The following is a 14592-nucleotide window of genomic DNA, read 5'->3' on the forward strand; positions in this document are numbered from 1 at the left end:
TATAAATGTTAAGGATGAATGGATGAAGTATTAGCCAAACAATGTGCGACTTCATGGTCACACGCCTTAAATGATAAATGACAGTTTTATAGCACGAGGAGTAAAAGGGCATTTATTTATTTCTTCCTTCAATAACCTCAGTTAAAGATGCTCACGTTAATTAATAACGTAAGCATTCATTTTTTCACCCGAGTGAAAAATGGGGATAGAAAATGATGACAAAGAACAAAACTTTACCCCATCAATCTGTCAAGATGCTCGACAGTTTATTAAATGACACGTGTATCCGTCATTCTTGCTTCAATTTGTATCTGTCACCTTATTTAATGCAGGTTGATTTGTATTGTGTGATACAGTACATTCAGGATTTATATTTATTCTGTCTGTTATTGGCTACAAAGGTGAAAAGCATGGCCCAGCATGTGTCTCAGCTGGACAAGCAAAACGTTCCTCGGAGGAGTCGCTTCTCTGACCGCTTTAAGGACGACATCGCCACCATCGTCTCTGTTGTTACAGCTGAGATTGCAACCATCCTAGTCAAACAGCAAAAGGTAAGAAAAGAGAGGGCGAGTTCAATAACAACACGTTACGCTCAACCGCATCTACATATTTAATTTCCACTCCAAAACCCAGCAGCATTTGTGTACTGTCTGTTCTCGTGGGCTGGGGAGAAACAGATTGCGCCTCCGTGTACGTGTTGTTGGTGTCCTCCAAACCACGGGGAGCTGGAAGTGTTAATTATATTTGCCTCTGCGGTATCAAAAGCTCAGCTTGCACAGCTAGATGCTTGGTAAGACCCACTCAGCACAGCTTACTGATTGCTGTTTGTTGATTGTTGTTTTAGGAGGTAGAGCAAGCAGAGAAAGTCAACATCAGCCTGGCCTTCTTCCTCTACGACCTGCTATCTCTCATGGACCGAGGATTTGTCTTCCACCTGGTGAAAAACTACTGCAACCAGGTGGAAAAATACCAGCAGCACACTAAACCTGTGTCTTTGAATACACACGCTGACACTGTACACAGCATCTGCATGGTTTAAAGTAGCAGTTCTTTTCTGTTTCTCTTTTAGATGTCAGCTAAATGCGTTTCAATGCCAACACTGATCAGCATGCGCTTGGAGTTCCTGCGAATCTTGTGCAGTCATGAGCACTACCTCAACCTGAGCCTCTTCTTCAGCAGCCCCGCCTCGGCCCCCGCCTCGCCGAGTCCATCCGTCTCATCCCAGGTCTGTGTCATTTACACGTTTCTGCATCAGAAAGTGTTGCATACTTGCCAGTTGTAAGCAGACCAGGTCTTGTTAGGTGAATTCTGTTAGGGACTGGACTGTTTAAAAGTACTCCGCTTTGTGTTGAGCGGAAACCTTGACCTCATTCTGTTCCTGCCGCCCTCTTTGTCACTGCTTCTCAGAGTTCCGGCTCGTGCAGTTACCAGGAGCAGCAGAGGATTTTGGGGCTGTTTGAGCTTTCTCAGGAATTCAAGCAGCAGCACTACCTCACTGGTCTGCTACTGACAGAGCTCAGCGCTGCCCTGGACATGGAATCAGAGGGGTAAGGAAACACAGACTCCTCCTTATTACCTTTCAGAGCTGTAATATAAAGTGCAACCCGCTCATCTTCTGAGTTCCCACAGAGTTGAGATTCCATTTCAGGAAAATATAACATGCATTCAGCTCACCTGTTGCTTAAAATATCCGTGTGTGTGTGTGTGTGTGTGTCCGCAGGGGAAAGGTCCAGAGGAAGGCCATCAATGCCATCTACAGCCTGTTATGTTCCCATGATCTTGACAACCGCTGTATTAAACCTGAGGTCAGAGCCAAAGTGGCTGCTCTCTACCTCCCCCTTGTGGGAATTATCATTGACTCCACCAACTATCTTGACTTTACCGGTAAACACACACACAGTTCATGTCACATTGTTGTTTTTTGCACATGCAGTTAGTGATATGGTCAGCTTACTGCGTCTCGGAGAAGCCTGTTGTATTTTCCCAGTAGACAAAGTGGAATTGACCCTTTGACCTTAAATTGTTTATTAATTTCCTCTAAATATCAATCTATCACATCCACAGTTTTTACATGTCAGCACTTTAACTACATTTCTTTGTAACCAGTTACATAATCAAGGATCCATGTTCAGATGTGGTAATGTTTGATAGTTTGAATCGGTTGAACATCTTTAACCCCTGGTTGTCTCCGTAGTTTCGGACGCACGCAGTGGGAAAAACAAGACAGGCGGGCTTGAGGATGACATTGAGAATGTCCCACCCATCAATCAGTCTGTTGCCATGGCGATTGCCGGGAACCCCTTCAACACACTGGGACGAAATGTTCTCGTTTCCATGGCATCCATGGTAAAATTCTGAAATGATGTCTTCGTCTTGAGATGACAACAGATTGTCATGTGCTTTTCATTGTTTCCAAAAGTTCAAAAGTGCATGTGTGTGTGTGTGTGTGTGTGTGTGTGTGTGTGTGTGTGATTGTATCTACGGTTATGCTGCCTCCTAACAGGTGAGCTGTGCTGAGGCAGATTGATTAGCTGTCAGAGCCGCACACACACTTCATCCATCCTGAAAAATCACACACACACACACATACACACACACATACATGCACACATCTGCGGGAGATGGTTTATGGGTAGGCATTGCCATCATAAGTGAACAGGGCCGTCTTCCTTGACAAACACATCCATCAAGTGTAGCTACAGCAACAACACAGGCACTAAAACTGAACACTACCTTTCTCTTCCTCTTTTTCCGAGAGATGAATCAGTTCATTGTATGTTGTAACATGAAATACTGATGTGGAAAAACTGGATTTCACACAGCTGAGCCATAGGCCTGGTATCCATCACAAATCTAGACATGGCTGCCAGAGCACTTGTTCCTCATTTTCAGGCAGATTTCCTTCAAACACTGTTTGAACGTCTCACTCTAACCACCAGAAATGTTTTTAACAGCATATTTTTAAATAAACAAGCGATGGATTTGATTAAATGCTACAATTTTTTGACGTTGGTACTGGTGAGTTTCACTCTCTGTCCTGCTGTGGAACAGAGACCTGGAAACCAGGTTACAGGTGGGACACCTAGAGCACTAGGAGGCTAATGGCTACATTTATCAAAGCTGCCACACAGCGAAGCAGCAGTAGCCCTCTATAGTAGTAATTCATCATCACAGAAATGAAGGTAAATTAATCTGCAGTAGATTTAACGCATATTAAGAGAGAGAGGCAAGAAGCTGTAAAGCATTCTGTATCAAAGCATTACCCTAACTATCTGTTATGTTATAAAATACTGAATATAATTAAAGCACGTCTACTCAGAAAAGAAACATTTAAATCTCTGTATACACTGTTTTTCCATGGCTCACCTCAATTTATTTTTATGTAAATTCTCAGTCTGGGTACTCATACAGAAGATGCACACATGGATATTCATTGGGATGTTTCAGAGACAGCGCTGGGTCAGGGGGAGCTACGTTACAGTGCATTCATATATCTGTCTTCCTCCTCTCTTCTTTCCAGCAAGGTAAATCCGTTGCCACCTTGGCAGCCGACACCAGTCGCCACCTGTTGGTGTGTTTTCTGTGGGTGATGAAGAACGCTGATAAGAGTTTAATTCAGCGCTGGACTATAGATATGCCTCCCTCGCAGCTCAACAAGCTGCTGGAGCTCCTCACGATCTGCGTGTCCTGCTTTGAGTATAGGGTCAGTTTGGTCATTCATCAATTTCAACTATCTTGTTGTTTCTAGTTTTTTCTTTCATTGCAGCTGCATTAAAACGTATTTCATGTTTACATAAACACATATGGAAACTTTGAGTCAAGAAGGGATCTGGTCATCTCATAATAATTTACCTGCATGCTCTTTGCGTTTGCCATGGCGGATGTGTTCGGTGTTTGCAGGGTAAGCAGAGCAGTGACAAAGTGAGCACCCAGGCCTTACAGAAATCTCAGCAGGCCAAACTGCAGCTGGAAGAGGCTCTGCTCAGGGGAACAGGTGCACGTGGCGAAATGATGAAACGAGTGGGAGGTAGTGTATTTTATTCCACTATAAGGAAAATACTTCACAAGAATCATCCAGATTATTATGAAAATCTATCATTATATCTCTAATTTACAAGCAAATCATTTAATTTGTCTTTTCAGCACCTTTTCCCATTAAACATATTATTAATTTTATCTATTTCAAAGATACAGTTACAGTACATACAATAATAATAGTTGCCTCAGTAGTTATTTCTTTAAAATGATGATAGCTGCTTTTGACACACTGACAGGAATGGATAGGAACTTTGGTCGAGATAACCTGCGCTGGAGGAAAGACCTTACTCAGTGGAGACAGACGAATGACAAACAAGACAAGTACGTTTTTTTTTTTTAACCAGTTTTCAAATGTTTGTCCATCCCCGTCTGCTTGATTTGACACCTCCATTTCTTTTTCGCTTCTAATATCTGGGCCACTTTCATCATCTTCCCCTCAGGACTAAAGCAGAATTGGACCAGGAGGCTCTGATCAGCGGGAACTTAGCCACAGAGACAAACCTCATAGTGCTGGACCTGCTGGAAATCATTGTGCAGGTCAGAAAGCATTCATTTATCACTTACTGTTGCATCACCCAGCGAATCTCCCATTGCACTTAAAAGAATATTGTTTATTATTTTAACCTATACTGTATTTCTACTGCAGTTGCGTGGTGCTGTAGCCTTAATTTTTCCATCTGTCTCATTTCTAGGCTGTGCCACTGGCTGAGTGTAAGGACAATGTTATTGGTGGGGTGTTGAAGGTGTTACTCCACTCTCTCACCTGCAGCCAGAGTACCACTTTCCTTTCTCACACCTTCAGCACACTCAGAGCGCTCGTTGTCAAGGTACTTTCATTGTTATGGTGTGTGTGTGTGTGTGTGTGTGTTTGGTTGCAATTTGTGAAAATCCAGGAGGTGCTGTGTGGGATTGGGTGTTTACATGAACATTAACTGTGTCTAAATTAAATGTTCTTATTTGTTTGTGGGGGTGGCAAACTGCTGATGCAAGCCAGAATTATTTATGTATATATGCGCGCGCGTGCGTGTGTGTGCGTGTCTCTGTATACTATCTCGTGTCTCTGGTATCATTTGTGTGTGTTTGTGTGCAGTTTGGGGACCTGTTGTTTGAGGAGGAGGCGGAGCAGTGTGCAGACCTGTGCCAGAAGGTGCTTCAGTACTGCAGCAGCCCTGTCGATGAAAACAGGAGCCAGGCCTGTGCCACCCTCTATCTCATCATGAGATATAGCTACAGTAATGCCAGTGTAAGTGCACGCACACACACATAATTAGGATGCTCCCGTGTATGTGTTCAAGTGGGTTATAAGGATGCACACACATAGAAACACACACAAAGCAAATATCAGGCGTGCGTTGCCTTCCTGTCAGATAAAACCTTATCTTACATCTAAGCTTGCAGAAGAAATTACATTCATGCCAGATTAGATTAAATTTAAAGTGCACATAACAGTTCAGAATAGCTTATGATACATGAAGACACACAGACGCGGGGAGTCACACACATCTTATTCTATCTTCTCCACTTTTCCTGCTCGGCTTTAATGTCTTTTCCATATCTATTTTGAGCGTGCCGCAGAAAGTTTCTGCTGAAGGATGTGTCTCTGAGAAGAGAGCACAGAAATCAGTCATTGTCTACTTCTCTATGTCCCTTCCCCTCTTTAACTAATGACAGCCAGACTTATCTGTGTGTGTGTGTGTGTGTGTGTGTGTGTGTGTGTGTGTGTGTGTTTCCATACATATGTATGTTCAAAGGTGCCTCAAGGGTGGGAAGAGAGGGACGGAAGAGAGGGAGCCATGATGTAGATAGGGGAGTGCTTCTGCAAGAGGTGAAGCAGCGATGAAGGGAAATAACAAAAAGACAAGAAAATTGGGAAGAGACAGATCTGATGGAAGGAACTTTTAGGACAGAGTCATTTCCTTCATTTTCTTTCCAGGTTCAATAACTGCTGTTGCAGTCAATATTTCCCGTGTTTACAGTCTATACACTTTAATGAAAGTCAGACACTCACACTTCTCCAGTCTGAAGCGAGTTTTTCCCCTGTGCGTGTCCCAACGTATGTTTGTTTATAAGGAGTATACAGAGGGAGCTGTGATGTGAATTAGCGTAGCAGCCGTATGACTCATTCATACAGAACTTACTCTCTGCCTCTTTCTTTGTTTATGTTTTCATCCCCTCATCCACCCTCATCTTGCTCTCCATCTGTCACACACACTTTGCGTCTTCTTTCCATCTTTTCGAATTGTGGCAATAAAAAGACAAAATGCTGGGCCTAAGTTTTTTTTTTTTTTTTTCCTCACATGGAACAAATCACTAAAAACAGATACCTGTGGTTAAAGCTCGTCCAGTTAATTGGAAAAAGGGCTAGACGAGAAGGGGCAGAAAAACGAGGCGAGAGGAAGACAAAGCGGATTACGTGTTGACTTAAGCTATCATTTAGGCTGCTTTGGAGCACACACACACACACACACACACACACACACACACACACACACACACACACACAGCGTTAGAGGGGCAGTGATGGGTGGTAAGGCTCTGGCTCCATGCTCAGTTGAACAGAATGGGGCCGTAGAGATGATCCATGGGTGATTATGTCTCTGCTAATGGGAGATCATTTCCCGCTTAGCTGGTCATGCTGGAGATAGATGGGACTTCACACATACGCCAGCACACTCTCTGTCACACACACACACACACACACACACACACACACACAGCCCCTGCTGCAGAGGATGGAGGTGTGTTTGTCAGGCCTGTTATCTTGGACAGGTATTGTGAAGGATGGAGAGACACAGAAAGGGAGGGGACAAGGGACAAAAATTGAAGAGCTTAACCAGACATGGAGCACATTTGTAAATCATGGATGAATTTTCACTGTATGTAAGATCCTTTGTAAAAGCAAACATATTAAAATATGTGCTGGTACCTTATTGTGGGTTTGAAGAAGAGAGATTTAGAATGATGAATACGTCTATACGCACTATATTTATCCCTGTTAGGGTTAAACAACTAGCAATAAAAGAGGGGAAATGTAAAATATATATTTTAGAACATACACTATCTAATAAATCAGAAATTCACAGAGGTTCCTTCTGTTTTTATCAGAACTTCTCAAGAGTGAAGATGCAGGTCACCATGTCTTTAGCTTCGCTGGTGGGCAAGTCCTCCGACTTCCAGGAGGAATTTTTACGGCGCTCTCTCCGCACCATCCTGGCCTACGCAGAGGAGGACAGTGAGATGCAGAACACTCAGCTGCCCTCACAGGTATAAAATAATTCAACCAATCACGCACAGCTACCATATAACATTGCTGTACTGTAACTTCATGCCTGCCTCTTGCGCTTGTGTCTGTATTTTCAGGTAGACGAGCTACTTAGAAATCTTAACAGTATATTGTCGGACACAGTGAAGATGAGAGAGTTCCAGGAGGATCCTGAGATGCTCATGGACCTCATGTACAGGTGAGACACAAAACGTATTTTACATGAAGGCCTGGGTCTGTATTTAGTCTGTCTCCAGTGCATGTCTGTAAATGTCTCACTCCCTCCTCTCTTCTCTCTTTCTCATCACTCTGTGGCTTCTCTCTATGTCAAGCTGCTGGTTCCCATTTCTCTGTGGTCTGGACTGTTTTGCCTCTATTTGCTGTCCTCACTATGGTAACCATGTGGTAGCAGTTTAGTCCTCTGATCTGGCTTTGTGTATATGCAAATGCAGATAGTGTGTGTGTGTGTGTGTGTGTGTGTGTGTGTGTGTGTGTGTGTGTGTGTGTGTGTGTGTGTGTGTGTGTGTGTGCACGTGAGAGAGAAGACAAGGGGGAACACTGAGACAGAGAGAGCATACATGCACTGTATGTTGATTCAGGCACTTTACCTCCACATGGTCTAATGTCACCTACATGTGTCATTTATCATGCACCTTTATGTTTGGGTTTTGGTCCCACTCACCTGGTGAGTGACTGACAGCTTGACAGGACGACCTGTCAGCTTCACACACTTACTCACAGTACTGCACGTTCATATTTACCTCCAAGACATTTGGTCTCCAGATGGTTGGATTCATTTGTAAGTGTACTATAGTGACTCACCTGCTTTATAAATAAATTCCTGCACAGTGTTTTACATTTATTTTCATGTTGTTAGGATAATGATTATTCATGCATTCCATGAATGGGAAACATTTTTCATATTTTTTGGCCCATAAAACCCACTAACCCACTAATCTGCTCTGCTGACACTCATTTGCTGTCTGTATGTCCTCACTATGTATTTATGTCTGTGTTATAATTAAATCTGCTCTGGTCTGGTTAGAAATGTTAATTGTTTTTCATTTATAAGGAATACATGTGTTCTATTTGTTATTGCTAATTTATTTACATTTACTTATATTTCATATATTTACATCCATTTTCTCTTGCTGTTTTCCAAGATACATACATGCATTCACCAACATATATACACATCTCATGTCTATGGAACCCGCATCTTTATCATTTTTTTTCTAGTCTATTTGGTTTATTACCTGATGTTTATGTACTTCTGTATAGCGTGTGACAGTTTTCTTAGTCTGTTTTATGTTTTCTATTTTGCGTTTATTGCCGTAACTTTTATGCTGCCTTCCTGGCCAAGTCCTTGAGCAAGAGATTTTAATCTCAATGAGACTTTTACCTCGCGTAAAGGAAAAGGAAATGGGGGTAAAAAAAAAAAAAAAAAGAGGGAAAACCAGACAAATATCCTTTATCTCCTCCCTTCCCCAGGATAGCGAAGGGTTACCAGACATCTCCTGACCTCCGTCTGACCTGGCTGCAGAACATGGCGGAGAAACACAACAACAGGAAGTGTTACACAGAGTCAGCTATGTGTCTGGTACACGCTGCTGCCCTGGTGGCCGAGTACCTCAGCATGTTGGAGGATCACAAGTACCTGCCTGTTGGCAGTGTCACCTTCCAGGTAGATGACACGAACATCGTTATATATATATATATATTTATACCTTAATTACAAAGTAATAAAAAAGTAACAAAGTAACAAAAACAACATAAATTACAGCACACACAAAATAATCATATATTATTTGTTTGTTGTGGCTCTTGGTTGTTTTGTTGAACGGGGTCTGTCCCTTCCCTGCGCAACACACCACATCACACATCTCCCCGCAGATTACTTCCAAATTTGGTTGTGTGTGTCCAGAGGGGGGAGCTGTACACTCATAACGTCAACATATAAATATGTTCCCCTGGTAGCTCTGCTTTGAAGATGAAGGGGGAAAATAGGCAAATGTGCTCTTGTGGGACCATGTGAACAGTCTGTTTCCCTTTACTGACAACAAACAGTTTTAACAACAACTATGATGATGATGTTCTCCATGAACTGTGTTACACATAAGACCTCTGTGGCCCTCTGTACAGGACACTCTAACCTGCAGCAGTCAGCAGGTCATCGATTGGATGCTCATCAAATTAGTTCAATTTCCCACAGTAGGACATGTCCTTTTAAAGCCAGCCACGTGATTGATTATTTGATTAACGGGGCTAATTGATTGATTACCTGACTTACTTTCTTCTCAGAATATCTCTCCCAATGTGCTGGAGGAGTCTGCAGTGTCCGATGACATCCTGTCCCCAGATGAGGACGGCGTGTGTTCAGGACGCTACTTCACTGAGAGCGGCCTGGTGGGATTGCTTGAGCAGGCTGCTGAGCTCTTCAGCAATGTGAGTGACAAAAAATGCTGCACAGATATATCTGTTGGGTATTTAAATGCAAATGTTTGCTCTTTATATACTGTACACACAGTCGTGCTAACCAGCAGTGATGGCTGTCTCTTCAGGGCGGCCTCTACGAGGCAGTGAACGAAGTCTACAAGATCATCATACCAATTTTAGAGGCTCACAGAGATTTCAGAAAACTGTCATTCACTCATGACAAGCTCAACAAAGCTTTTGAGAACATCATGCAGAAGGTAACAACTACAACAGCACTGAACTGAAGGGACGTCTTGGCGCATACATTTAAGGTTGAAGGAGAAATAAGAAAAATAGTCCTGTACTGCACACGATTAAATACTGTAAAAAAGATCTTTTATTTTTTAAACTACATTCACAGCCTTCAAAACTTTTGAAAAAAAAAAAAAAGATTTCATAAAAGGCTATTACCATAATGAGAAAGAAAATGTTACTGATGTCATACTTATTAGAGCCTAATATAAAATCATCTCTGTCTTTCCCTCCAGGGCCATAAGCGGATGTTTGGAACTTATTTCCGTGTGGGTTTTTATGGGGCCAAGTTCGGCGACCTGGATGAACGGGAATTCATTTACAAGGAGCCAGGGATCACACATCTGCCTGAGATATCGCACAGGCTAGAGGTATGAGAGAAGAAAAATGTGTGGATGTGCGCTAATTTGCATGTTGTGAATTAATGTATGATTGCGGTGGAGTGAAAGGGGGAACTTGGTGCCTGCCTGGACTGGTGGAATTTGATAATGACTGAGAGACTTTGAGTGAACAGAATGACTGAGGGCAAGACTCACAGTCATCCATCTGTTTTTAGTGAGGTTTTTTTGACACGTTAGGAAACTTGGAATTCATAAGGTCATAGAGAGCAATACAGTGTCAGCATCACTCTTGGCTTGTATAAGTCAATGAATCGGTTGCTTAATGAAATTTAAATTATTTTATGATTGTAAGTCGTTCTTTATCGTTTATTTTTAAATACATAGTCTTGAATAACAATGACAGCTGAATGAGAGATGCATTAAAAACCATGATGAACTACTTTATGAGCAGTTTCCTGTAGTAACCCTCATAATTTCCCCAACGCATAGAACTTCTACAGTCAGTGTTTTGGTGAAGAAACATTGGTGATGATCAAGGACTCTACACCAGTGGACAGAAAACAACTCAACCCCAGTAAGGTATGTAAATATAATGCCACATCACTGATTGCTACTACATACAGTATCAATCTGTTTGACGATTAAAAAGATGTATGATCCCACTGACATCCTAACATGTAATGTAAAACAAAATCACATATTCAAACATCTTTAATAAATATAAAAGCTGACTGTCACCTTACAAACACCTTAAAAATAAAGATTATTTTGGGGGTAGGAATCCAAAAAAACAGTCCAGGAGAGTTGGAATGGAAACTGTGTCTTTCTTTATTGTCCCTCCTGGCTGTGGCTAAGGCTGTTAGGGAGAGAGGCACTGCACACTCTTGTGGCTGTTGGCAAAAACTAAGCTGATAAAAACACTAAAGCTAAAAGCACTGAATTTTTATCACAGTGAGAGCCCAGTTTTATGGATTAAAAAAATAAATAAAACGAAAAAGGGACTTCTCTCCAGGCATATATCCAGATCACTTATGTGGAGCCCTACTTTGATGACTATGAGATGAAAGACCGGCTGACAAACTTTGAGAAGAACTTCAACCTGCGGCGCTTCATGTACACCACGCCCTTCACCAAGAGCGGGCGGCCGCGGGGTGAACTCAACGAGCAGTACAAGAGGAAGACCATCCTTACCACCATGCATGCCTTCCCCTATGTCAAGACCCGCATCAACGTCATCCAGAAGGAGGAGGTAAATGCCACATTCGTGGTGCGGATCATGTAACGTACTGCAACACTATAGTTGCCTGATGAGTGCAGCTCTGATCAATATGAACTTCTTTTGATTCCAGTTTGACCTAACTCCTATTGAGGTGGCCATAGAGGACATGCAGAAGAAGACTAGAGAACTAGCAGTTGCCACTCACAGAGAACAGCCTGATGCTAAGATGTTACAGATGCTGCTGCAGGGTTCTGTCGGAACCACTGTTAACCAGGTAACATATGAGCATTGTGAAAGTTTTGTGAATGAAGGCCCTCGCTCCTCTTTTTTTTTTTTTTTTTGTTGCACCTCTGCCCGTCTACCCCTGTCACGGCTGAAGCGATCGCACACATCATATTTACCCCAATGGTCTCTGTTCTCCTAAAATGATTGCATTTTGTGCCACACGTAGCCCTTTTGTTCTCCAAGTTCCTTTTGTTAACGCGCATGGAAAAAAATAAACCAGAATATTTTACCGCTGTTTAGCTTATCACATTTACAATTTCCATTGTGGTCACAGCGTGCAGGTGGGAGACATGACAGTGATCACACATCAAAGCCTTCACCCTATCCATAACCTTAATCCTTCCTTTGCTTTTCCCCTGATTTAGTTAAAACGTCAATTCATGGCCCCTCTTCCTTTCATGTGTCTGCTGCATGGCATGCTGAACTGCAGGTCTCTTTGATCTGATAGCTTCCAGGTCCTGCCAGCATGGTGAATGTTGAAGTAATGATGGAGCTAGCTCCGTCTCCACTCTCCCACCCCCTATGCTTTATCTTCCTGCGTCTAATCTGACAGGTCCCTCGCTCTGACCTGATGGTTGTATACATAACGCTAATTCTCAGCAGCTCCGTAAACATATAACTCTTGACTGTAATCAGCACAGGAGGCTCAGTTTCTATGTGCGCGTCTGCAGCTTAGACCAAGGACCGAGGCCCAGGCCCGATGCGTTTATGATGCTAATCAGAGCTGTTTAACTGGCCTGTCGTGATGCAGGCTCTGTGCGAATTTGCTGTGGTTTTATGATGAATATAAGTTAGGATAACAAGATCACATACTGGGCAAATGGGAGCCAAATGGTGGGTGTATGTGAGGTTGGCGGTGACATTAGCCATGCAGTAGGATAATCATGGCTCCTTCTCCGATCTGATCTCTTCCTCATGTTCTAGTTCAGCATCTTGGCCATTAGCTGCTTCAGGCATTCAGTTAGCAAGTCGTTTCCCCCTGTGTGAATGAGGGGCATTCTCATTACTCCATTGTTTATACACTCAAACACTTCCCCTCTAACCTCCTCTCTTTCCTTCCTCCCCTCTGTTTTTACTTTCTCTTTCTTTGTCTCCCCAACTCTGCCTCTTTGTTTTCGGCCCTTTCCTCCTCTCTCCGCCCCCCTGTTGTAGGGCCCATTAGAAGTGGCCCAGGTCTTCCTGAATGAGATCCCAGCGGACCCGAAGCTCTTCCGTCATCACAATAAACTGCGCCTGTGTTTCAAGGAGTTTATAATGAGGTAGGTACGATCAAAGGCACTCCAACTAGTGTAGTGAAAAAATGAAGAAGAAACATTACAAATATTCAAAAAAAACAACAAGATAATTTATGCTTAGCCATAAAGTTAAAGGAATTCACAGCATTTTAACCTGAATTTGCATGTGTACCTTTCTCTATTGTTACCAGTGGCTGGTAAAATGTGGAAGGTTCAGTAGTTGGGATTATAAAACAATACTTTCTGAGGTTGCATTATCTTTGTGAGACTTGACTTAGATGGGAAAGTCTTTTCCAGAGCACAGTGTGTATACACCCTTACTGCTTTTGGTGTAGGTAGATGAAAGAGCACGATAGACAACTGTGACTGATGAAGACTGATGTCCTGCTGTTTAAGCACAGTGTCAGTCAAGTTGCAAGCAGTGATACTCACCACTAAACTGATGATAGTTTAAGGAATTAAACTGTTAATTGTTAAAACCCATTGTCACGGGCGATCGTTTTTAATTTCCCATATGACAGAGGAAGATATTTTCCCTCATAATACCCCTGAGCTGTTTTACTTCTGGAATTGCAAAGGTTTATTATTCCCAGGAATTGCATTATATTGTGAATGTTCAGAATGTGATGTTAACCATCCCTCCCACCACTATGTGTCTGAGGTTATGGTGATTTTGTTCAGTAGGCGTGTGTCCTGTTCGTAGGCATTTGTGTATTGGTAGATGTTTGTGTGTGTCTGTGCGTGCGTGTGTGTCTATGCTTTCATCTCTTGGGCATTTGCTCTTTGCCTCCAAAAGGTGGTTTTCATTTTCTAACCCCCATGTCACACTGCAGCTGCCTTGATTGCTACAAGCAGGTTGGCAAATATTTACTGTAATTTCAGGAAGGTATTTTTTTTATCCTAAATCCAGGCAAGCTGGCACTGGACCCTTTTCAATACCAGGCTTCTTGAGAGTGGTGTTGTAAAAAAAATCCACTCAGAAAAACACAGCTTTCTGAGTTCTCAGTAGATACTAAAGTCTCTGTGTCACCCAATAATTGTAGTTCTGCTCTGTGAACTGTTTATCTGAATTAATCAAAATTTGTTAATCTATAACTTCACCAAATATTGATCTGTGGTACAAAGAAAAAAATAGTGTCATTACTGTGCAGCAATGAACATCTATTTCTCTTCAAGAAAACTCTTAACTATAATGAAGTTATGATAAATACAGTGTATCTCGATTTCTAAGATGTATTGTCCTGGAGATCCAGACTTTTGATTGTCATAAATATTATAAATCTAAGTATTGTAGACACTCATTGTGAGTAATTGATTTCAAAAACACACACATCATTTTCAAACCTTGCAGTCAGACAGAGAGCTACGATGAGTATAAGTAGATTTTTGTTTTTTTTTCTGACTTGGAAAATATTTGACTCCTCGTATAGTGCCATTAATGCTCATTGCCCTGAGTATTTACTGTATATTGTTACACAACATGGC

General features: G+C 42.2%; 1 protein-coding gene across 2 annotated transcripts in view; it reads left to right on the forward strand.

The window, feature by feature from the left end:
• The window catches only part of dock8 (dedicator of cytokinesis 8), a 44755-nt gene that overhangs the window by 26923 nt on the left and 3240 nt on the right, over window positions 1–14592 (forward strand). For both annotated transcript variants that reach the window (XM_026343702.1, XM_026343703.1), the window contains 22 exons: window positions 402–551; window positions 845–958; window positions 1070–1225; window positions 1408–1547; window positions 1721–1884; window positions 2195–2346; window positions 3521–3703; window positions 3901–4027; window positions 4275–4359; window positions 4479–4575; window positions 4731–4865; window positions 5129–5281; window positions 7144–7302; window positions 7399–7499; window positions 8792–8984; window positions 9602–9745; window positions 9862–9993; window positions 10264–10398; window positions 10858–10947; window positions 11381–11617; window positions 11718–11861; window positions 13025–13131. In XM_026343702.1, coding sequence (XP_026199487.1) covers window positions 402–551; window positions 845–958; window positions 1070–1225; window positions 1408–1547; window positions 1721–1884; window positions 2195–2346; window positions 3521–3703; window positions 3901–4027; window positions 4275–4359; window positions 4479–4575; window positions 4731–4865; window positions 5129–5281; window positions 7144–7302; window positions 7399–7499; window positions 8792–8984; window positions 9602–9745; window positions 9862–9993; window positions 10264–10398; window positions 10858–10947; window positions 11381–11617; window positions 11718–11861; window positions 13025–13131 — 3098 coding nt within the window. The remainder of the gene's footprint in view (window positions 1–401; window positions 552–844; window positions 959–1069; window positions 1226–1407; window positions 1548–1720; window positions 1885–2194; window positions 2347–3520; window positions 3704–3900; window positions 4028–4274; window positions 4360–4478; window positions 4576–4730; window positions 4866–5128; window positions 5282–7143; window positions 7303–7398; window positions 7500–8791; window positions 8985–9601; window positions 9746–9861; window positions 9994–10263; window positions 10399–10857; window positions 10948–11380; window positions 11618–11717; window positions 11862–13024; window positions 13132–14592) is intronic.

This window comes from Anabas testudineus, chromosome 9 (assembly GCF_900324465.2).
Source record: "Anabas testudineus chromosome 9, fAnaTes1.2, whole genome shotgun sequence".
Lineage (NCBI taxonomy): Eukaryota > Metazoa > Chordata > Actinopteri > Anabantiformes > Anabantidae > Anabas > Anabas testudineus.